This window comes from Chrysochloris asiatica, unplaced genomic scaffold (genome assembly GCF_000296735.1).
Source record: "Chrysochloris asiatica unplaced genomic scaffold, ChrAsi1.0 scaffold00052, whole genome shotgun sequence".
NCBI classification, from domain to species: domain Eukaryota; kingdom Metazoa; phylum Chordata; class Mammalia; order Afrosoricida; family Chrysochloridae; genus Chrysochloris; species Chrysochloris asiatica.
The window spans coordinates 12516449-12541771 of record NW_006408570.1 but is presented as its reverse complement, the minus strand read 5'-3'; the positions used below and the strand labels follow the sequence as shown (position 1 = coordinate 12541771).

Below are 25323 nucleotides of genomic sequence, written 5' to 3'. Positions count from 1 at the left end.
GGATATTGTTGTTCTGAGTAAATTGTTCCTCTGAGTCCTTTTAAGACACATAGATCAGTTATTTGAGAGGACATTGTGGAAACAGTATTTTTGAGTTATGTTTCACATTCTTTTAGAGTTTGAAGTACTCTCTAATCCTTCACTATTGACCACTGTACAAATAGGGAAGTAGGCATGAGCAAGCAGCATCATCTATCACATGTGCCATCAGATCACACTAACTTCTACCTTGAGAGGCAATCAAATAAGAATTGTGTATTATACATTCAGAAAGGGGAGTTATACCTGAAAATCACCCTATCCTTAGTAGCTCAGTGGTAAGCTAACTAGGACTAGTTTTTATGTGTTTGTGAGAAAACATCTGAATACTGAGCTATGGTGTAGCGCTGTAAGATAAGCCCTAGACTACTAACCTCAAGGCTTCAAACTTACCAGACGCTTTTTGGAAAACCCTATAGAGTTCCTATGAATCAGAGCCGACTCAACAGTACTTAACAGCAGAACATAAACATGAACAGAGTGGATAAGAATTCAGGCAGTATTGTAAATATGAAAGTTCTTAATTTCCAACAGATTTTTCATAAAAATGGTTTGCTGTTGTTAAATGTTGTTGAGTCTGTTTTAACTCATATGGACATTGTGTAGGGTTTCTGAGGCTTGAAATCTTTTATTTTGCGGAGCCGAAAGCCTCATCTTTCACCTCTTCCACTGCTTAAGTCATATCTTTTAAAAGTTTTGTGTATAAAAGACGAGTGAAATTCTGAATAGCAGAATGTTCTAGACTATAATTGAGCCTTAGTTCATTGACATTTTTAGCGAAATTTCTGAAAATAACAAAATTTCCTGTTTTGAAAGGTCTGTGAAATTTAAGGTTGTTTTAAATTTTTACCATCATCAAACGACAGTTCTTTGTACAGAGTAGTTTTCTTTCAAGGTATAGATAAATAGTTTTTGTCCACCTTTGCGTTACTGTCATTTGCCACATTCATGCAGTGTTTTTATTTCTTAAGCTTCCTATGCTTGGGTCCATAGAACAATAGACTCTGTATATTTTGTATGTTTAAATTATCATAGTATCATACTTTCAAGTCAGCAGCAATTTATCATTTATTTAATGTGCACTTCGTTTGTGCCATACACTGGTCTAGGCACATTGTGCAATTTGACTAACATTGAATAAAGACTTGCTGAATGGGATAGCTGACATCTCTTTTGTTGTACTCTGGTGACTTTGTGTTATGATGCTGACAGCTATGCCATCAATATTTCCACATACCACAGGATCATTCATATTGGACAAGTTTTAGAGAGCCTTCAAACTAAGGTGGGAATAAAGGTTAGTGTAGTGGTTAAGGATCAGGCTGCAAACCTTAAGGTCATCAGTTCGAAACTACCAGCTGTTTTGCGGAAGAAAGATGGAGGCTTTCTGCTCCCGTAAATATTTACAGCCTCGGAAAACCCCGTACAAGGTCGCTATTAGTCGGAACCTACTCCACGGCACATAACCACCACCACCACCAATCTATGTCTGGTGGAGTCCTGGTGTGGCACTGTAAAAATAAGTACTTGACCATAAGGTCAGTTTGAACTGCAAGGTTGGCGATTCAAACTTAACCACCCTGGAAACCGTATACAGGGTCACTATGAGTTTGAACCGACTCGACAGCCCTTAACAACAATAAAATCTACTTCTGAAAATTAGCCAGGGAATACCTTTTGAATCAAAATAGCATATTATCCAACTTGATTGTTTGGGACATGTCATCAGGAGGGGTCTCTGGAGAAGATATGTTTGGCGAAATTGAGGCATGGGAGACCCCTCCGTGAGATGGATTGGAGCAGTAGTTACAGTAAAGGACTCAGACATTCTAGTGATTGTGAGGCTGAAGCAGAGCCAGGCAGTATTGTGTTGTCCATGGGGTCACCATGAGTTGGTGTTGATTCGATGGTACCTAACAGCAACAACTAGGTAGGGATTATGATGACATTTCCTTTGCTGTATAGTTAACTTCCCTTACCCTGAGTTATGCAGATGGCTAAGCACTGAACGCTAAAAGGTTGGTCAGTTGGACCCACTCAGAGATGCCCCAGAAGAAAGGCATGGCAATATACTTAAGAACGGTCACAGTCTAAGCCCTGTGGAGTACACTTCTCCATATACGTGGCCTTGCTGTGAGTCAGAATAGACGCCCTATCTAATTTGGTTTTGGTTCCTCACTTGGAATTTTTAATGGCCTTTTCTCTTATAATGTCTCCTTTTAAAAATAAGACTAAACAAATTATGCTATTGGTATAAGAATGAAAAATCGTTGGTTCTACTTAACTTTTACTGTTGTCAAGTCAGTTCCAACTTATAGCAACCCTATATAGGGTTTCAAAGGAGCGGCTGGTGAGTTTGAACTGCTGACCTTGCAGTTCAAACCAACCTTGTGGTCCAGTGCTTATCCTATAGCACCACAAAAACTACTTAATAGTTTCTCATGCATAAAGTGGAAGTTTTGTAAATAAAATCAGAGTCAATGATATATGCCTTTATTGTTGTAGTTGTTGTTTAGTGCCATCGGAGTCGATTCCAACCCATAGTGACTCTCCAAGGAGCACCTACCTGGTGAGATTGAACCACCGACCTTGCGGTTCAAATGACTTTGCAGTCTGATGCATTAGCCCACAGTACCACACCAGGACTCTATACTAGTAATATCATTTCACATGTAGATAATAACTTATCCAGTGAAGACATTGGAGAAATATATTATCTGCATGTGAAATTATATTAACTCGTAAAGTATAAATTGAGCCCTGTAGGATAAATACTGGATTGCTAACCATGTTAATCATGAGGTGGTTGTTGTTAAGTGCCATAGAGTCAGTTTCGACCCATAGTGACCCTGTATAGGGTTTCCAAGGAGCAACTGGTGAGCTTGAACCACCGACCTTGTAGTTCAAACGGCTTTGCATTCTGGCACATTAACCCACAGCGCCACACCAGGACTCCCATTAATCATGAGGTAGGAAGTTCAAACCCACCAGACGCTATGAGTCAGAACTGACTCAATGGCACACATCGACAACAAAGTGTAAATAACCAAGTATAGAATACCTAATGTTTATTTTCATGTGATACTGGTCCATGTGACATTTGGTTTTCCCATTTTGGAAAGTTAAGTTGGTTCAGTGAATTGTCGAAGGTTAATAAAAGCCTGCCTTAGAATTGAGGTTTTGGGCGTTTTCGTTTTCTAACATTTCTCTTTTTAAAAATACTTCACATCTGTTGAATAAGTTTGTTCATTTTCCAAAAGACCACTGGGTGCCAGGCCTCTTCTAGGCATCGAGCTCCCACATGAACTGCTCAGCTGAGCTCCCTGCTCTCATGGGGCTTTCCTTCTAATGGGGGACTTAGGTACTAAATAAGCAGTTAACTAGTAAATAAAGGAAAATTCTGGGAGTGGTCAGACTCACAAAGGAAATAAATAGGAGATGGTATGATAAGAGCAGCTATTTTTTGAGTGATTTGAAATCACTGAAAATTTTAAATGTTATATAAATGCTAAGTTGTATTTTTCACTTACTGTTTTTAAATGGATATGTCTGTATGTCTGTTAGTAAATACATTGATACTAACACTTTTTTTTTTCTTCACTGTTTCTTTCCAGTTTGTAAAGTGTGGATATGCAGGCTCTAACTTTCCAGAACACATCTTCCCAGCTTTGGTTGGAAGACCTATTATCAGATCAACCACCAAAGTGGGAAACATTGAAATCAAGGTAATATATTTTTTTATTGCTAAATGAGGATGAAAACCTGTGAGGTGTTCTTTAAATTAAGTAGTTTTTAAATCTGACCCATGAGAAGCTGAGGGGAGGGCAGAATATTTCATATTTTCAATTCATATCAACTCTTGAACAAGGATACTGAATATGAAATACTGACTTAAAGTCATCTTAATATAATTTTAAAAATCAGCCTGGTATTTTCATGTTTTTTAAATTCCATATATTTGTTACATATGTTAGTATCTCTTTGAGACCTTAGACTTGTTCTTTCCATGTTCTCATCATCTGATGCCCCTACTGTGTTATATGGTTTGTTAGTAAAAACATAAGATGTATATCACAGTGGTTTGTCTTTTAAGTGATCTAATAACTGATTTCCAAAGCGTTCAGGAGGAAGCCTTGCAATCTGTTTTACTATGAGGAGAGATGAGGGGAAGTTGTCATTGCCTTAGTGATTCTACAGTAAGGATGATAAATTTTTCTCCCATATTAAATCAGAAATCAAGTGGAAGTTGTATTACTTTAGGAGACACAACAAAGTAGAATAATCAAAAGGTCGAGGGTCACTAGTTGACTTAAATTCTTCAAATGGCATAGCAGTCAGGTGTGGTGGTATAGAATGTAGTAGAACTGAGAGGTTCTTATAGTGAGTTATTTATGAACAAGCTAGCATTGCTGCTTTTATCTGAATGATCTCTGGCAAGACTGCCATGAATTGTTAGATTATGTGTCATTTGAAATAAGAGTTAGGGTGTACCTCTTTGGAACATTTGTTGAGATGGCTAGAAGGTGGTAATAGGTGATGAATATTTACTACTTGGTAGTTAGTTCTCTGCTGTTGAGAAGTGAGAATTACACAGTGAATAAAAATTTAAACTAAAACTTACCTTCTGTCTTATTTTTGTGAAGCCTTAAAATAGTGTCTCAGGTTGGCCTCTGTTTTATTATGTTCCTTTGCAAGGTCTTTTCCACTGGAAAATTTATAGAATTCCTTATTCTCCTTTTGTCAACTCCTTTAATTCTGATAAAATGAAGTCTCCAATTAACTCTAACTTAAAATACTGTAGCTAACGATAGTGTTAAGGATAACTCACTTTCTAATGAAGTTAAATGTAATACTTTTTATGCAGTGGTATGCTTTTAGAGATTAACTTATTTTTACATATTTTATGGACAGCAAAATTTTTGAAGCTGTAAGATGTATCATGTATGTTGTTGTTGTTGTTGTTGTTGTTAAGTGCCATCAAGTCAGTTCCAACTCATAGTGACTCTGTATAGGGTTTCCAAGAGTAACTAGTGAGCTCGAACTGCCGACCTTGCGGTTCAAACCAACTTTAAGTCCAGCGCATTATCCCTCAGCGCCACACCAGGACTCCATATCATGTGTAGCCATTTTTATTGTCATAGTCACAAAAAAATTAGACATCTCATCAGTCTCATGTTCTTGCTTTTAAAAAAGATCAAGTGATAGAAATCAAACTTACCTAATAAGACATTTTTGCCAAGGAATTCCCCTGTAACAATTGTTTCACCTGTATAGTCTGTCAGTTTGTGTTCTGTTGACTCAAGTGCTGTTCAGTTTGCTCAATTTTTAAGCATTTCAAATTTTTTAAACATTGTTCTTCCTACTGAAAACCATAAGAAACCTGTGTCAGATTTCACTTGAGTCATAGAACTTGGGATGGGGCGGAACAACCCTGAACTATCTAGTTTTTGGTCTACCCAGGTAGACGTTTTCTGTTACAATTAATTTTCTTAATTAAAAGTTCATAAATTCAATAACAAATTCCAGAAACCTGACTTTCTGGGATTGTAATGCCTAGTGGATTGACTTATACTTTTGTAGCTTGTTAGCTAAAAGTGGTGGTAGACCAAAACAGTTGAAATTTTACATTGTTTAATGCGTTAATTTTTATTCAGGAGTAATAACTGCCCATATTAATTTGGCCCTAATGATTAATTCCGTAAAATAATAAAAGTACTGCATCTGAGCTCTACCTAATTTGTCTCTATTGCTTGTATGTTTAAAAATTTCAGTGAGGATTTTATTTAGGCCTTTTCTGACTCTTACTTCTACCTTCTCTCTCTTCACCTCTCTTGACCTGTTGAAGTAGAATAACAAAAAGATGGTAAGTGAGGTTGCACACATGCTCTCTGTTTGTTTACCACTTTTGCTTGGTGGGACAGTAGTTGTTGTTTTGTGTCCCTTTAGTATTGGTGGGGGGGATAGTTCCATGTTTTTATTTTAAATACTTTGATTTTTTTAACCTATTTCATTGCTTCAGTTTGGTGGCAACTAATTAAGTCCTTTACTTTCCTGATTTCATACAATGGACCAAACAAGAACTAATTACTAACATAGTTTTGAGTTGTTTTCCTTTTGTTTCTCATAGATGAATCAGTGCTATCTCATTAAAATGGAATGTGGTGTGCATAATATTAGAAACCTAATGGCCTTACATAAGATATGTATGATCCAGAAAAGTGGGGTGAGGTTGTTGCATTTGGATAAATATGCTTTATTGACCAGTGTTAAGTCAAACATTGCCTATCATAGCTTGTATATGTGTTTGCATCCAGTATAATATCATATGTAATTTAATAAACTGAGTAAGAGTTTATATGCTAATGACTATAGAAGAAAAACGTGGAAGAAAAGAGACTGACTTGTTTATTATACCATCCTTGTTGGGGAACAGATTTTATAACATTATCTGAGGATTAATAGAAAAAAATTAAGAAGCTTTTATATGGCTTTTCTACAGACAGTGCTTTTTCTTCCAAATATGAATTTCCTCCATTGTGTGGCACCTTGCCTCATTCCTTTGAATTAGAAGCTTGTCCCAATTGACCTTTTTAATTACATTTTCCTGTGATAGTCTAAGTGCCTCTAAAGTAGATATTTTCAAGGTTGGTTTTTTTGTTTTGTTTTGTTTTTTGTCTTTTGGTTTTTATCCTTTATAAGCATCTTTAATGACTGTCAGGCATATCGAGTGATATGTATATTGTAACTTGTAACAGTAATTCCTGACATTTTCTTTTGAATAAACAAAGCCATTTGAAAGTACAAATTCCTTTCTTTATCCTACATCAAAGGCTGTGCGTTCATCTTAGAATCATGAGAGAAGAAGGAGTGAAGAGAGCAGTGTGGGCTTAATGTTCTTAATAAAATTTCCTTTTAGGGATTTAAATTGTATTTTTTCTGTTTTTAAATTTTGAGGTGATATTGTTGAAAGTGATTCTTGGCAAATAAAATCCATGCTGCCTGTTTTTCAAAATAAAATCCATACTGCCTGTTTTTCAAAATAAAATCCATACTGCCTGTTTTTCAAAATAAAATCCATACTGCCTGTTTTTCATAAATATAACTGCCTTTGAAATGGCATCTCGGTTTCTTTGGTTTCTCATTCTCTCAGGCGATGGTGTGTCCAGTCAGGGGCAGGCGATACAAACCTAAGGCTTGATCTGATTACCTTTAACTTGCTTCTAAGGGTGAGGATAATTTTTGGTTTGGGGAAGTTGAAGTGTTCTAAGATTTTAAATTAAAATTCAGATGCAGATAAAAATTTGAACTGCGTAACTTGAGTTCCTCAAGAAATTTTACTTTTCTCAAGTAAGTTAAAACCTTTTTCCTTCCATTTCAAATTCTCTCTTTGTTCAGAGGGACAGTGAGGATGTGTAATGCTAGAAATTTCTTTCAGTTAATCTCTCGTAGTATATGCGATCCTATAAGTAGATGAATAAGGATTTTATTTTGAGTTGGTATTGGGTCAGACATATGTAGACTCTGTTCTTGCATGGAATGTAAAGTAAATATTCTGGTGAAATCAGACCAGTCTTATTCCAAATTGGTTGAAGTATAGGTGAGAATGGATGTTGACTATGTCTACTATTGCCTTGTACAACCCAAGGAAAATGTTACATTCTAGTATATTGTAGATAAAAGTAGTAGCAGACTTGTTTATCAAATTAGATTTGTAAATGACTATAAGTAGTTAATGCACTTGCCAGTAGGGATTTCCTCCCATTCCAACATAAATGTTTCAAATCTACAGCGAACTATTTTGAAATTCTTTCAAATCTACTTGAAGGAATTTTATAGTGAAATAATACACCCATCACCTAGGTTCTGCTGTTAATATTTTCTATACTGATTTTTATTTATCAATCAATCTGATTTTTTATCTTATTTCTAAATAAACAAATTGCAGATACTCATATAAACTAAAAAACAAACCCAATGCCAACGAGTCAGTTTCAACTTCTAGCATCTCTGTTGTTGAAGTGCCGTCAAGTCAGTTCTGACCCATAGTGACCCTGCATAGGGTTTCCAAGAGTACTGGTGAGCTTGAACTGCGAACCTTGCAGTTCAAATGGCTTTTCAGTCTGGCGCATTAGCTCACAGTGCCAAACCAGGAGTCCCTAGTAACTCTGTTGTTGTTGTTGTGAAGTGCTGTTGAGTAGGTTCTGACCCATAGTGACCCTGTATAGGGTTTCCTAGGAGCAGCTGATGAGCTTGAACTGCCGACCATGCAGTTCATACGGCTTTGCAGTCTAGCAACTCTACAGGGCAGGAAATCCCCATAGGATTTTCCAAGGCTGCAATTGTTATGGGAGCAGACTGCCACAGTTTTCTCTCATTGAGCAGCTAGTGAGTTGGAACTGCCAGTCTTTGAATTAACAGTCAAGCACTCAACCTCTAAGCCACCAAAGTGGTAGTGGCTATTTGCCGTGGAGTGGGTTCCAACTCATGATGGTAAGGTTTCCTAGATATTAGTATACCAAAATCCAAATACCTGCCACTTAGATGGTTCTGACTCATAGCTATCCTGTATGGGGCTTCCAAGGCTGTAAATCATTTTGGGAGCAGAAAACCTCATCTTTTACCCTCAGAGCACTTGGTGGGCTCAAATTGTAGACCTTGTGGTTAACAGTGCACTGCTTATCCTACAGAACCACAGCAATCCCAGATATTAGTATACTTCCCTCTAAATACTTCAACATATATGTTATGGACAAAAGTTCACAAATGCATATTTTTAATTTTACATCGTCCTTATTGATGATTTCAAATAGATAATACTTAATAAGTTTTAGTAATAAGTCATGGTAAATGAACTGCATAAGAAGTAATCAGTAGAACAGTTTTAATAAACACTTTAACTTTGTTTTCCTCACATTGGTTTTACCTTTGTTTTTGTTTTTGTAAGTTTTTACCCCCCTTTTTTTTTCACACCTCTATCTTAAGATGGCACTTAGCAACAACAACAACATCTTAAGACATTCATATTAATTTTGCTGCTGGTTTTAATACTTCCTCTGTATTTTAAACTTGAGGTATTACTATAGCATATAGCTATTTCTGAAACTAGATTTGGTGGAGTTTATTAGAAAATACAGGAATTATTATTGTTTAACATCTTGACTAGCTGAGATCTAAAATACGTTTAAATTGTAGAACATCATTAGCCTTAATATACATATAAAATTTGACTTTTCAAATGTGGGTCATCTTAAGTATGCTTTCATTGGAGACAAGACTTGTGAGTATTCTGCTTGATCTATGTACGATAGCTCACTTTTTCAATATTGCACTTAAAATGGAAAATGTTGCTCATGAGATCATTTTAATGAAGGGTTGTTTCCCTGTGTCTTTCTTTTTTCTGTCTGTAGGGACTTAAATTCATCTTGGTGAGACATACATAGAAACAATGTAAATTCTAATTCAGGCATACATAGATAGACGTTTGTGAAATTTACAAGTTGATACTACTATGCACTATAGTATAATAATCATTTTAGTTTAGTTTTTCCTTCTTCTTTCATTATGCTTATTCTTATCATTTTGATATTTAGGACAAGAAAATTGCTGCATGCAATGAGCAGTTTCCTAAACGTTTGTTTTTTGTTGTTGTCCCCTAATGTGCTATTTCACATATCACAGGCCTTATTTTTTGAATGATGAAACTTCATTCAAACCCTTGCAGTATATGAAAATTTGAGGTTTATTTGTACTAATGCTTTTCTTTTGGAAACATATATTAAAGGTAAGATCAATTTATTGATTAAAACCACATTGTACATAAAAATTTATTACTCATGATTGAACTTTGTAAGGCATTGTTCGTGAAAGAAGCATTTTAGACTTATGAGTGAAAATCTTTGAAGTGCCAGAAATATTAAATGAATGATTCTCAAATTTTCTGAAATATCATGGGAATATGGTTTTCTAAAGGTGTTTTATGCAAAACTTTGTCTGATCTAAAGCTTTCCTGTTCTAATTTTCTAGGATCTTATGGTTGGTGATGAGGCAAGTGAGTTACGCTCAATGTTAGAAGTAAACTACCCTATGGAAAATGGTATAGTCCGAAACTGGGATGACATGAAACACCTGTGGGACTATACATTTGGACCAGAGAAGCTTAACATAGATACCAGAAATTGTAAAATCTTACTCACAGAACCTCCTATGAATCCAACTAAAAACAGAGAGAAGATTGTAGAGGTAAGTTTTTTAGATGGACTATGCATATGTATGTATCTGTGATGTTAATGTTAAAGCAAAAATTATTCCTTTTCTCTTACTGTTGTTGCTGTGGATAGGGGAATGAAAATAGCTGTTGTTTTCTCCCAATCCTATTTATTGAGCCTGGGGGATTAGCTCTGGACTTCAAACTACAAGGTCATCAGTTCAAACCCATTAGTTGTTCCTTGGAAACCCTATACAGGGTCGCTATGAGTCAGAACTTTCTCGATGGTAATTAACAACAGCAACAACTATATGCTAGTAATTATTTTAAGTGGGATATATTAGTAAACGAAACTGCTGCCCTGGAGCTCACATTCTAGCTGGAGAAAGCAGACAGTAAAAAAAAATATATGTTTGAGATAATTGTTTAGAAGGCAATAGATGCTAAAGGAAATAAATGTAAGGCTAAAGGGGATGAGGAGTAAAGAGCTTTCAACTGTTCAAAGGGTATATGTGGTAGTAGGACTCCATGAGAAGGCAATATTTAAAGATGAGTTTAGGGAGTTAGCCAGGACCCAGCGAGTTTAAGGGAGTTAGCTAGGATCAGGGAATTTAGGAAGTTAGCTGGAATCAGGGCTTGGAACAATTTCTTCCTGGTTTATTCGTGGCTGAAGCCAAACCAGAACAGACCTAAATTTGTAAAATGTGGGCGTACTAGAATGATAATGGGAATGGGAAAGATTATGGGTTGATGCCCTACTTGAAACAAATTCTCTTAGAAAACAAGGGCAGCCTGTGTGTTGCACAACATCAAATCTCTTGAATGACCGAGTTGGAAACAGCAGTACACCATTTAAAGATGGCGGCCAATTACATAGCTATGAATGTGTGTTATTCTCTACATTCAGACTCCTGCATCAGGCTCCCAAAAAGGCTTACTACACCTTTTTGAGTCTCTCATTCCAGGGCATGGGCCTGTACTTTTTTCCCATTCTAGTTATTGTTCCAGTTTACCCAAATTTTTATTATTCAGGTCTGTTCTGATTTTGCTATATTGGCCATGACTGAACTGGGAAGAACCAGTCTGAAGCCCTGGCCAAGCTATATGAGGAAAGAGTATTCCAGAGAAAGGGAGTAACCAGTGTTACTATGTGGCTGGATAGATGTGGGTGAGTGAGGTCTGGCGAGCAATAGGGGACCAGATCATCAAGGGCCTTGTAAGCACTTGAAAGGAAGGAGCATGACTATTACAGGGAAGTGACATGCTCAGATTTCGGTTTCTCTCGCTGTTGGTGTAAGGGTAAGCCATAGGAAAACAAGGGTGGAGGAGAAGAGATCAGTTTAGAGACTTTCAGTTATCTAAGCAAAAAAAAAAAATGATGTCAGGACCAGGTTAATAACACTGGAAATACTGAGAAGTGGCTGAATGGTGTATATATTTTGAAGCTAGGGCCAAGGGATTTTTCATGGCTTTTTGTTGTTAAGTATCTTTGAGTTAATTTTGACTCATAGCAACCCTGTAGAGGGTTTCCCAGGCTTTAAAAAATATGTGTGGGAGCAGAAAACCCCATCTTTCCCACAGAGCAACTGGAAGGCTCGAATCCCAGACCTTTTGATTTGCAGTCCAGTGCTTATCATATGGAGCCACTGTGCTCCTACCTGATGGATTAGATATGAGTAATGGATCCACCATCAACACTCATGGAAGCAGCAGTCAGGAAATCAAATGACAGATGGCTTTGGGCACATGTGCTGTACAAGACCTCTTTAAAGTGATCAAAAGGAAAGATGTCAGTTTGAGGGCTAAAGTGCACCTGACCCAAGCTATGGTATTTTCAGTAGCCTCATGTACATGTGAAAGTTGGATAGTGAGTAAGGAAGACCTTACAAAAATTGAGATACATTTGAGTTACGGTGTTGGAAAAAAATATTAAAGGTAATGTGGACTGCCAGAAAAAAAAAATCTGTGTTGGAAGAAGTACAACCAGAATGCTCCTTAGAAGCTAAGATGGCCAGATTTCATTTCTCATACTTTGGACATATTGTCAGGAGGGACAAGTCCCTGGTGAAGGACATCATGCTTGGTAAAGTGGAGGGGCAGTTTAGTGAAAAAGAGGGAGACTCCCAATGAGATGGATTGGCACAATGGCAGCAGCAGCGGGGCTCAAGTGTAGCAGCAATTTTGAGATTGGCTCAGGACCAGGCAGTGTTTTGTTCTGTTGTACATAGAGTCACTGTGGGTCGGAACCAACTTGACAGCACTAACAACAACAACAGCATTAGAGGGAGACGTCAGGGGTGACTTAAGCAACTGGAGAGAGGACGTTACTATCAACTGAGGTGAGGAAAGACTGAGATAAGTATGACAGGATTTGGGGAGAATGCTTAGGAGTCTAGTTTTAGATGTGTTATGTTGGAGTTGTCATTCAACATCCAAGTATATGTAACCAGTAAATAGAGTTGAATATCTAAGACCCGAGTTTAGGAGAAAGCCCAGAGTTCTAGGGCTGGGGATAAAAACTCTGAGTCATTAGGATGTATTTTAACAACAGCTTATCAGCATATTTAGATAGTAATGAAAAGTTTGGCAGGAGCTTTGAAGAGGTTTTTGTTAGATAAGATTGTAAAATTCAGATTTTGAACTAAGCGTTTTAAAATTTTGAGATTTCATTTTTGTTTCAGAATCTGTATCATTCCTATGGTTGATATTTTAATATTCTTAATTGTTTGGAAATGCAAATTTGGCGATGGCTTAACAAAAAACCTTTCATGACGTTTCAGGTTGATATGTGCAAATGTAACTTCACTTTTCCATGATCTTTTCTGTGGATGAGGAATAAAAGTTAATGGAGTACTATTCAAGTCAGAGTGCTTAGTTGCTTCATTGTTGTGCTTTTATTAAATTTGCAGATGTTTCAGAGTTGTAAACTTTAAATTCTGTTCATTTCTCATTGTGGACAACTGTAACATTTTTAAATATCTAAATATTCGGAGCTGTTGTCAGCCATGCTAGTCAAGGACAAAAAGCCAGGTGGGATGTTCTCATCTGACCTGGGCTACAGAGAATGAGCGGCTGTGGGGGAGCCACCGGTCTGGGCTCAAGTAGAGAGGGGATGCTTAGCAGCTAAGCACTTTACATATCTGCCAACAATCAGGGATTAACTACATTTATTTTTGTCTTGCTGCTTTCCTATTTTACTATGTACTTCTCCTCCATTTAAAAAAAAAAAAAAATTCTAGGTTAGAGCCACAGTTTTGGTCCAGGTTAGGGGAGAAAGGTAAGAGTCCCAGCCATTAAGCAATAATGACTTATCTTCAAAGATATTTCCCTTAAGGAATACCAGTTAAGAAAGGCTTATTCAAATGCAGAAAGCTTTCTTTTACTATAAATAGCTGTGACTGCACTTGGAAAATGCTAGGGAATCAGTTGTTGTTGTTGTAAAGTCACGAGTCGATTCCGACCCATAGCGACCCTGTAAGGCTTTCTGAGGAGCAGCTGGTGAATTTGAACCACCAACCTTGCAGTTCAAACGGCTTTGCAGTTTGATGCATTAATCCACAACACCACACCAGGACTCCAGGTGCGGTGGTTGTTCTGTGCCGTGGAGTCAGTTCTGACTCATAGTGACCCTGCAAAGTGTTTCCAAGGCTGTAAATCTTTACGGGAGTAGAAAGCCTCATCTTTCTCCCGTGGAACAGCTAGTAGTTTTGAATGGCTGACCCTAAGGTTAGCAGCCCAATTCTTAACCACTAAGCTACCAGAGCTCCTTCCAGGGAATCAGTAGGCATCCAAAAATCTATCCTCAAAGAACTGGAGCTTCTCAAAAAACTGGAGCTCTGTGACAGCAAGAATAGCTGGATGAGGATGGAGAATTCTTTGAGGTCCCTTTGATTCTATTTTGAGTAACTCATCCACTTTGTGACCAGAAGGAAAGCATATAAATATTTTCTTTTTATATGACATTTGAAGATGTGTTAAGTAACTAACTTCCTAAATAACTAATACATACATTTTTCTTTCTGTATTTTCAGGTCATGTTTGAAACTTACCAGTTTTCTGGCGTGTATGTAGCCATCCAGGCAGTCTTAACTTTGTATGCTCAAGGTTGGTAAAGTTTATTTTTTAAAAAATCTGTTCTATTAAGTATGTTCATGTCAAAGAATTTGATTTCTCAATAAGTTATTTTTACATCCTAGAAAAGTACATTAGTTCTCTGTCAGTTTCATTCTTTTTAAACTTTGTCAAATAAAATATCATGCACATTTTGGTGCTGTGGGTAAACAGAGACTTAGCTTTTCTCTCTTTTTTTCTTTTAACAGAAGGTACTTTTTTAAGGCTATTTTAAAGTAATTTTTATTTGGTAGTCATAAATACAGAATTGGCTCAGTTTTAAAAAAAAACAAAAAAACAACAATATTCAATCTGATACAATTTGATGAACTTGACCTACACCTGTGGATGCAGTAACTCAAAAGAGGGAACAAATCCTTACAGCAAGAATCATTCCCCTCTACACACAGAGTAGACAGGGATGGACAACTTGGACATTGGCTACCCAAAATGGGGGGGGAAGGGGGCTATAAAGGCAAGAAGTGACTGGCTTACAAGCTTTCAAGAGGGAACCTAGAGCCAGGGTTCATGGAGGAAGGCAGAATCTCCAGTGAGTACTATCCAGTCTGTCTAGGCAGAGCTGATAAAAGGAAATGCAGATGGGTCTCTTGTGATACAATAGTGAATAATTGTTATCAGGACTGATTGTGAGGGTTGGAAATGTAAAGGTAGACGTTTTAAAGCAAGGAAGGGAGTGATTAACTTTCCAGTCAAGGAGCGGTGGTCCCTAGGACCATCAACGGAGAAGAGCTGAGAGTGGGACCCTACCGAGAGAAGCAGTGATGCCTGAGATGGAGGCAGAGATGATGACGTGGAGCGATGGAGCAGCTGGGGACTTTAGATCTAGAGAGGGAGAGCGACTGTGTGCTGAAGACTGGCGGGGCAGGGGCGGGGGTAGTGTAGGGGGCAGGCTTACAGCCTTTGGTTGGTTGATGATGCATGGAAGGGTTTGGAACCATGGCAGTGAAACAGTATACGGTAGAATGAATGTAAAACTAATGTTTTCCCATGTAAACTATCATAAAATTCACAATAAAATATTTGGAAAAAAAAAAAAAAAAGCAATGTTCAGAGATTCAAAAAGATTTGTATAAAATCATGTCAAATACATAATAGATTAAATAAAAAGGACATAGTAGACATTTGAGATGGAGTCCTGATGTTGCACTGTAGGATAAATGCAGGACCATAAGGTCGGTGGTTCAAACTCACCAGCTGTTCTTTAGAAACCCTATACTGGGTCATATGAGTTGGAACCAACTCAGCGGCACTTAACAGCAACAACAAACATTTGGGAATGCATTCCTAACTTGTAAGATTTAAGATTTAGCATGTTCTTCAGTATTATCACTAGTATCTGTCTTCCTGCTGAAATAGTGACTGTGTGGAGTGAGCTCTTAATTTTCCAATGGTCTTACAAGTTCAACAGGAAGGAACTTGCTCAGGAATTTTACACCTGTCAGGTGTCAGAGTCTGTTGTTGTTAAGTGCCCTCGAGTCAGTTCTGACCCATACCGACCCAGTATAGGGTTTCTAAGGAGCCTCTGGTGAGTTTCAGCCACCCTTCTTGCAGTTCAAACAGCTTTGCAACACGATGCATTAACTCATAGCGCCACAACAGAACTCCAAAGAGTCTGTTAGGCCTTGAAATGTAAAGATATCCTCAAAGAACTTCGCAGTCTAATGGAAGAGAAATAGCACAGAACAGTCAATTTGGGTTCAGTGTGTCAGAGAAGATTGTCTTAAGTCTTAGTATTTAAGCAGTGTGTATGATATATTAGAAATGAGATATTCCTTTACTTTGGTTGCTCATTTTATAACTTTAACAAACTTTTTTCATTTTAACTTTTTGTGGTCAATTGAGTGAAAGCTAACAGAGCAGATCATCACTATACATTCAACAAATCATGCACTTTGTTTCATCTCACTGATTGCAGTGTTCCCATTATAACATCACTCATCCCATGTCCTCCCTGTGTTTCTTGTTTACATTCCTCCTCCTCTTCCAACCCTTCTGAACTTTGCTGCCCTTTTGATCTCAAATGGTTGACCATTCTATGGTGTGTGTATACCTCACTAGTATTGTCTCGCCTATATACCTATCTGTTGATTGGCTGAAAACTGAGTCATGGGGTGAGTTCAGTTCTAGACCTGAAGGGTGATCAAGGGACACAGTCTCGGGCTTCCACCAGTCTCTGACCAGTAAACCTAGTCTTCTGTATGATTTTGAGTTTTGTTCCATGTTTTCTCCCACTCTTTGTAGGACCTTCTAGTGTGATCCTTTTCAGAGCAGTTGGTAGTGGTAGCTGTACATCATCTAACTTTTCTGGTATTAGGTGGTGGATACTGATGTTCATGTAGTCCATCATTCCATTCAACTAATTGTTTCCAATCATCTTCAGAGATGGGAAAATAAAAAGAATGCTTAAGCAAGTTAAAGATAATGTATATTCTAGTTTAAACATTTTTTAAAAATAATTATTGAGGGGGGAAAAATGTGAGTCACAAAAAGTTTTCTACTCATAATTAGCCCTGGTGCACGAGGTAAATCACTAACTTGCGGTCATTTTTACTTTTAATTAGCACACAGGAAACAAAGCAGCTAGGATCAGCTGCGACTTCGCTGAGATTTAGCTTGGTGAGGTTTAGCTGCTAAAATATTCCATTACAAACAAAATTTGCCTTTTGGTTTTGAATAAGTAACTGATGATGTTAAATTACCCAAGATTAATTGTTCTCAGACTCAGAGTTGTCATTCTATAGTTTATACCTTCTTTCCCTCCAGTTTCTCCCGTTGTAGTGCTTAACTTAGCTTAGTTCTGCAAAGTTAGTTTGAACTGCAAGGTCTGCAGTTCAAGCTCACCAGCCACTCCTAGGAAACCCTATACAGGGTCGCTGTGGGTTGGAACCCACTTGACCGCACTTAACAAACTTAGTTCATTTACAGAGTTTTAAGTATTGTCTTAGTTTATCTAATTCTGCTATGACAGTAATACCAGAATAGGGTTGCTTTAGCAAACACATTTATTTTATCATAATGTAAGAGGCTAGTAGTCTGAATTCAGGGTACTACCTAGGGGAAAGCTCTGTCTGCTCTAGGGACAAGTGCTTGTCTCTTTACAGCTTTTCCCCCTGCATTTCATGGTGATGATATGGTATGTTTCTTCCCCTCCTCTTGTGCTTTCTTGGCTAGTCTGTTCTTTTATCTTTCAAAAGACGTTGATTAAGAAACTTTATACTAATACCGCATCATTACATAACAAAGAATACTCATTCCCAGATGGGATTATAACTACAGGTATGTTGTTAAGTGTCTTTCAGTCAACTCCCACTCACAGGACACTATGCATATCAGACGGAAATACCTAGTCCTGCGCGCCTGCCCATTGTTATCATTCCATCTCCTTAGGGGTCTCTACTCTTCCACGCATGAGGTCCTTTTTCATACCAAGTCTCACCATCCTCACTTCTAAGGGGCATTCTAAGACAGATTTATTCTACTGGAAGTCCATGGTACTTACAGTATTCTTTGCTAACACCACAATTCAAATGCATTAGTTTTTTTCAGATTATTCTTTCTCCAGTCATTACATGCATATGAGGTGATTGAAAATCCCATGGCTTGAGTCAGATACACCTTAGTCTTCCAAGTAACATCTTTGCTCTTTGACACTTCTTTTTTTAATGTTTTATTGGAAATTATGTGATAGTTTACATGGGAGAACATTAGTTTTACATTCATCCTGTCGTATATCGTTTCATTGCCATGATTACAATCCCCTCCATGCAACATCAACCAAACAAATAATACATCCCACAAGCCTGCCCCCTGTTCATCAGCACAAAGCCCCTCTCCCTCTCTGGGTCTAGAGTTCCCAGCCACTCCATTTCTCCACATCATCATCTCTGCCTCCATCTCTGGTGTCACTGTTTCTCTAGGTAGGGTCCTGCACTCTGCTCTTCTCCCTTGATGGTCCCAGGGCCCTCCGCTCCTGGACTGCAAAGTCAATCACTCCCCTCCTTTTGCTACAAAATGTCTACCTTTACATTTCCAACCCTCACAGTCAGTCCTGATAGCAGTTATTCACTATTGTACCACAAGAATCCTATCCCCATCTCCTTTCATCAGCCCTGGCCAGACAGATTGGACACTACTCAGTGGAGATTCTACCTTTCCTCTTCACCCTCTGGATCTAGGCTTCCTCTTGAAAGCTTGTAAGCCAGTCGCTTCTTGTCTTTGTAACACCCCCATTTTGGGTAACCAATGTCCAAGTTGCCCATCCCTGTCTACTCTGTGTATTGAAGGGGTGGGAATGATATACTGTTGTAAAGATTTGTTTCCTTTTTTGAGCTACTACATCCATAGGTGTAGGTCAAGTTGATCAAATGGGATCAGATGACTGTGTTTTTCCTCTTCTTTCTTCTTCTAGTTGAACTCTGATCATCCAGCCATTGAAGCCAGGTCAAGTGGGTATTGTCTGAAAGTGTGGGTGTTCTTGTGCATATGCCCTTTCTTCTTATCAGCTGGATGCTTCATTTTCCATTCTAGTCCTCTGTGGCTATGTCACTGACTCTGGGCCCAGGAGTCCCCAGGTCTTGCCAAACTGCTGGCCAACCAGGTGTCCACCCTGGTTCACAGGAGTATATTGAACGTGGTTGGACTTAGCTTACAGCTTCATTGCTGTTTTTCCTTCACTTCCCCTTATCGGTGACCAGTGTCATCACCAGTCAGAGCACTTGTCTGCTCATGTATTCTCATTGAGTCTCAGTCTTTGGAAGAGGGTTTGCCCTGAGGGGAGTCAACCGCTTGCCTTGATGTCTCCCAGGCTAGCAACTTGCTTGTTCTTGTAGTAGTCAGTCAGGCTGCCGTTACTGTTTTGTATTTTTCCTGTTGGTGTTTCTTTCAGGAAGTATCTTCTGTTCTTCTAGCTGCTCCAGGCTGGTCTCTTTGATGCTTTTAAGAGGTCTTTTGTCACGGATGTGCCTAATACAGTATATCATTTGATTTCTTGACTGCTGCTTCTGTGCGCATTGATTGTGGATCCAAGTAAGAGGAAATCCTTGACAACTTCAGTCTTCTCTTCATTTATTATTTATTGGTCTAGTTGTGAGGATTTTTGTTTCCTTTACATTAAAGTGCAATTTATACTGAAGGTTATAGTCTTTGATCTTCATCAGTAAGAATGTGAAGTCTTTTTTGCTTCCAGCAAACAAGGCTGTGTCATCTGCATATCACAGGTTGTTAATGAGCCTTCCTCCAATCCTGTTGCTGCATTCTTCTTCATATAGCCTGTTGTTGTTATGTGCCGTGGAGTTGGTTCTGACTCATAGCGACCCTGTATAAGGTTTCTGAGGCTGTAAATCTTTACGGGAACAGAAAGCCTAATTTTTCTCCCGCGGAACAGCTGGTAGTTTCGAACTGATGACCCTGAGGTTAGCACCCCGATTCGTAACCACTATGGTACCAGAGCTCTTTTCATATAGCCTAGCTTCTTGTATTATTTGTTTAGCCTACAGATTGAATAAGTACAGTGAAAGAATAAAACAGGGATACACACCTTTCCTGATTTTAAATGACTCAGTATTCTCCTTGTTCTGCTCTAACAATTGCCTCTTGGTCTATGTACAGGTTCCTATTGAGTACAATTAAGTGTTCTGGAATTCCCATTCTTCATAATGTTATCCATAGTTTGTTAGGATCCACATAACATGCCTTTGCATAGTCAGTAGAACACAGGTAAACATCTTTCCTAATATTTTCTGCTTTCACCCAAGATCCATCTGGCACCAACACTGATAGCCTTTGTTCCATGTCTGCTTCTGAATCTGGCTTGAATTTCTGACAGTTCTCTGTCAATGTATTGTTACAATTGTTTTTTAGTTATTATCAGCAAAATTTTACTTGCAAATGATATAAATGATACTGTTTGACAATTTCCACTTTCTGTGGGGTTACCTTTCTTTAGAATCAGCACAAATATGGTATCTTTTCCAGTCAGTTGGCCAGCTTATCTATTTTCCATATTTCTTGGCATAGACTAATAAGTGCTTTCAGTGCTCTATCAGTTTGTTGAAGCATTCAGTTGGTACTCTGTCAGTTCCTGGTACCTTGCTTTTCACTCATGCCTTTGTGCAGCTAGGACTTCTTCCTTTAATAGTATTAAGTTTATTTTTTATGTGCTAACTCCTGAAATGGTTGAACGTCCATCAGTTCTTTTTGCTACAATGACAGTGTTCCTTTCATCATCTTCTTTTGATACTCTGCATTGTTTAATACTTTGCCTATAGAATCCTTATGTATTGCCAGTCGAGGCTTGAATTGTTTCTTCAGTTTTTTCAGCTTGAGAAATGCTGAGTCTTGTTCTTCCCTTTTGACTTTCTAACGTCAGGTCTTTGCACATTTCATTATTATACTTGACTTTGTCTTCTCAAGCTGCCCTTTGAAATTTTCTCTTAAGCCCTTTGTCATTTTTTTTTTTTTTTCTGGTCACTTTAGCTTCTTTCAACTCAAGAGCAAGTTTCAGTCTCTTTTGGCATCCACTTTGGTCTTTTCTTTAACTTTCCTGTCTTTTTAAATGGCCTTTTGCTTTCTTCCTCTTGATAATCTTGATGCCATCCCACAACTTAGAATTAGTGTTCAGTACTTCAATTTTTTTTTTTTATAAATTTTTTTTCTGGTTGTATACATTTTTCCTTAAATAAGTTGTACATGGTTGTATGCAATTTTTAGATGTCAGTTTAAACCTGATAAAAGTGTAAGTAGGATGACACCAGTGGGTATATTTTAATAGAGGAAATTAATAGAATAATATTTTATGAAATCCATTTAAAATTGATTTAGTTTTCTTTCTTTTTTTAACTTTTTGTAGTGAGTTAGTGAAGGTTTATAGACAAGATCATCAGCTTTACATTCAACAAATTATATACTGTTTCATCTCTGTGATTACAATCCCCTCCCAAGCAGTTATCCTGGCTTCCTTTTTATATCTTATATGTCACATGAACACAGCAAAAATATTTGATGTACACATACAAAACAAAAAATCCACACCAGTGAAACAAAAGACCTATGCAAAGAAAACTACAGAACACTAATACAAGAAACCATAAGAGACCTACAAAAATGGAAGGCTATACCATGCTCCTGGATAGGAAGACTTAACATTGTGAAAATGTCAATACTGCCCAAAGCAATTTATATATATAATGCAATTCTAATCCAGATTCCAATGACGTTCTTCAAAGAGATGGAAAAAACAATTACAAGGGAAAGGAAAGAGACCAAGGATAAGCAAAGCACTGCTTAAGAAGAACAGGGTGGGGAGCCTCTCACTCCCTGATTTCAAAATTTACTACATAGCTACAGTGGTCAAAACAGCCTGGTACTGGTATAATGAAAGATACATTGATCAATGGAACAGAATTGAGAATCCAGAAATTAACTCATCCACAATATAGCCAAATGATTTTCAAAAAAGTACCTAAGTATATTGCATGCAGAGGAGATGGTCTCTTCAACAGATGGTGCTGGTAGAACTGGAAAACGATATGCCAAAGACTGAAACAAGACCTTTACCTCACACCTTATATAAAAACCAACTCAGCATGGGTTAAAGACCTAAATGTGAATCCCAAAATTACAAAGGCCATCAATGAAAACATAGGGAAAAATGTGAGAGCTCTAGTACAGAGTATACACAGACTACCAAACATTTTGAAACTTAAACAAAAATAGACAAAATATATCAATGGGTCATACTAAAAATTAAAAACTTCTTTGCATCAAAAAGTAAAAAGGGAGCCCACAGATTGGGAAACAATCTTTAGCAATGACACATCAGACAAGGGACTTGTTTCCAAAATATATAGGAACCTACAACACATCTACAAGAAAAGGACACATAACCCAATTAAAAAATGGGCACAGGACATGAATCTTCATCAAGGAGGAGATCCGGGCAGCCAACAAAAATGAAGAAATGGTCACGATCACTAGCCATTGCTGTTGAGTACCATGAGGTCGGTTCCGACTCATAGTGACCCTGCACAGGGTTTCTGTGGCTGTAAATCTTTCCGGGAGCAGAATGCCTCATGTTTCTCCCAGGGAACTGCTAGTAGTTTCAAACTGCTGACCTTGAGGTTGGCAGCCCGACTCGTAACCACTATGCTTCCAGAGCTCACTAGCCATTAGAGAGATGCAAATCAAAACAACAGTGAGATATCATCTCACACCAGCAATAATAGCAAAGATCAAAAATGTAGAGGACAATAAATGCTGGAGAGGATGTGGAGAGACTGGGACCCTCCTACATTGCTGGTGGGATTGTAGAATCGGTCCAACCACTTTGGAAAGCAATATGGCGCTTCCTCAGAGGGTTGGAAATAGAGATACTTTATGATCCAGCAATTCCTCTACTTGGTATTTATCCACAAGAAATACGAGCCATAACATGAGTAGATATATGCACACCTGTGTTCATAGCAACACTATTTACAATAGCAAAAAGAGGGAGACAGCCTAGTGCCCATCTATGGAAGAATAGATAAACAAACTTTGGTACATACACACAATGGAATACCGCGCTACCCTCAAGAATAACAAGAAAGCAGCAAGCCACCGAATCACATGGATGAACCTTGAGGACATTATGCTGAGTGAAATCAGTTCAGTCACAAAAGGAGAAATACGGCATAGATCCATTATTGTAACAGATTATGAAAAAGCACCCACACTAAAAGGGGGTGGAAATAATTTTATCTTTTGTTTTATATTTTGTTGGTTACCAGGTGTATGAGGGGAGGGAGGGGAAGGTGGAGCACAGGGTAGGGAATAGGCACAGGATAGTGGAATACAGGGTAGGGAATAGGCACAGGATAGTGGAATACAGGCTATGGAATAGACACAGGACAGTGGAACACAGGGTAGGGAATAGGTACAGGATAGCTTGGTGGCGGGGGGGGCGGCGGCAGGGGCACAATACACTAGAACGAGAAGGGGAAAGGAAAAATAAGGCGGATGGGAGAATACCTAGGCAGGTTTACGTGGGCTAAATGGGACAGAGGTAAAAAATGATCTAAGCACAAATGTAGAACAACAGGGCTCATGGATACAAAGATTGAAGCATAGTTTAAATGGATGCAAGTGGGGAAATGATGTTAAGATGCTTGGCTGTCTGTTGAATCTTGGTTTCCCTTGCCTACTCTTGTAAAATAGACACTTGAAGGAGAGAGAGAGGAATAGTCAGAAACAGCACCAGAGAAAGCCTGTAAGTCTGTCTTCAGCCTATAACTGTTTGGAATAAAATGGGGCTAGAACTTGCCCAGTGAGGAGGCTCCCTGCAGAGCCTTTGCATTTCACAAGGCCACAGGTGGGCTCCTGATGCTCATCCTCAATCTTCTGAGGTTAGGCACTCCCATGTTAAAGGACAAGCAGACCAGTCTGGAGCAGCTAGAAGAACAGAAGATACTTCTTGAGAGAAAAACCAGCAGAAAAAAAAAAAAAATTAACAGCAGTCCAATGAACTACTACAAGAACAAGCAAGTTGTTCCCCAGGGAGGCTTCAAGGCAAGTGGTCAGGTTCCCGCAAGGCAAACCCCCTTCCAAGACTGAAACTCCAGTGGAATACACTGCAGGCATATGGTCCTGCTGCTGACCATGTTGGTCACCGATAAGGGGAAGAGGGGGAAAAACAGCAATGAAGTTGTGAACTAAGTCCAACCACATTCAATAGACTCCTGTTAACCTGGACTGAGACCTGGTTAACCAGCAGTATGACAAGACGTGGGGACTCCTGGGCCCAGGAGCAGGGACATGGCCCTAGAGGACTAGAACTGAGTGTGAAGCATCTAGCTGATATAAAGTGAGGGAGGATGCACAAGAACACCCACACTTGCAGATTGTACCCATTTGACCTGGCATAAATGGCTGGATGATCAGAACACAACTAGAGGAAGAAAGAAGAAGGAAAAAAAAGAAAGTAACCCACTACAAGTGAGTGAACTTGACCTATGCTTGTGGATGCAGTATGACAAAGGAGCGGACAAATCTCTACAGTGAGGCTCATTCCCACCCCCTTGGTGCACAGGGTCGACAGGGATGGGGAACTTAGACATTGGCTACCCAAAACGGGGGTACTACAAAGGCAAGAAGTGACTGGCTTACAAGCTTTCAATAGGGAACCTAGCTCCAGAGGATACAGGGAAAGGAAGAACCTCCACTGAATTGTTTCCAACCTGTCTGGATGGGGTTGATAAAAGGTGAGGGGTAAAGGTCTTCTGTGGTTCAACAGGAAATTATTGCTATCAGGTCTGACAGTGAGTGTTGGAAAGGTAAATGTAAATGTTTGGTGGCAGGAGGTGGGGAGCGGCTGATTTTGCAGTCCAGGAGCTGAGATCCCTGGAACCATCAAGGGAGAAAAACAAAGTGCAAGACCGTGTCCGGAAAGGCAATGACACTAGGGATGGAGGCAGAGGCAATGACTTGGACAGAAGGAGTGGCTGGGGACTCTGGACTCAGGGAGGGAGAGGGGTGTGGGCTGGCGGCCAGGAGGCAGGCGTGTGGAGTATACCCTTTGGGTGTCTGATGATGCATGCAGGGGATTGTGAGCATTGCAATGAAATAAAATATAATAGGATGAATGTAAAGATAATGTTCACCCATGTAAAGTAACACATAATTTACAATAAAACTAAAAAAAAAAAAAAAAGTCTTATCCCCCATCTCCTTTCACCAGCCCTGTCCAGACATTTGGAAACCACTCAGTGGAGATTCTGCCTTCCCCAGTACCCTCTGAAACTAGACTCCCTCTTGAAAGCTTGTAAGCCAGTCACTTCATGCCTTTGTAGTCTCCCCATTTTGGGTAGCCATTGTCTAAGTTAAGGAGCTCTGGTAGCGTAGTGGTTACGAATCGGGCTGGGAACTGCAAGGTCAGCAGTTCGAAACTACCAGCTGCTCCGCGGGAGAAAGATGAG

General features: G+C 38.7%; 1 protein-coding gene across 3 annotated transcripts in view; it reads left to right on the top strand.

Moving 5' to 3' along the window:
• Positions 1-25323, top strand: part of ACTR2 (ARP2 actin-related protein 2 homolog (yeast)) — a 50526-nt gene that overhangs the window by 6862 nt on the left and 18341 nt on the right. Inside the window, exons 2-5 of one of the 3 annotated variants that reach the window (XM_006862952.1) lie at positions 3654-3764; positions 5811-5902; positions 10063-10278; positions 14275-14347. In XM_006862952.1, the coding sequence (XP_006863014.1) occupies positions 5900-5902; positions 10063-10278; positions 14275-14347 (292 nt within the window). In that variant the 5' untranslated portion in view covers positions 3654-3764; positions 5811-5899. Of the gene's footprint in view, positions 1-3653; positions 3765-5810; positions 5903-10062; positions 10279-14274; positions 14348-25323 lie in introns of those variants that run through there. The other 2 variants (XM_006862953.1, XM_006862951.1) reach the window with 2 other exon arrangements.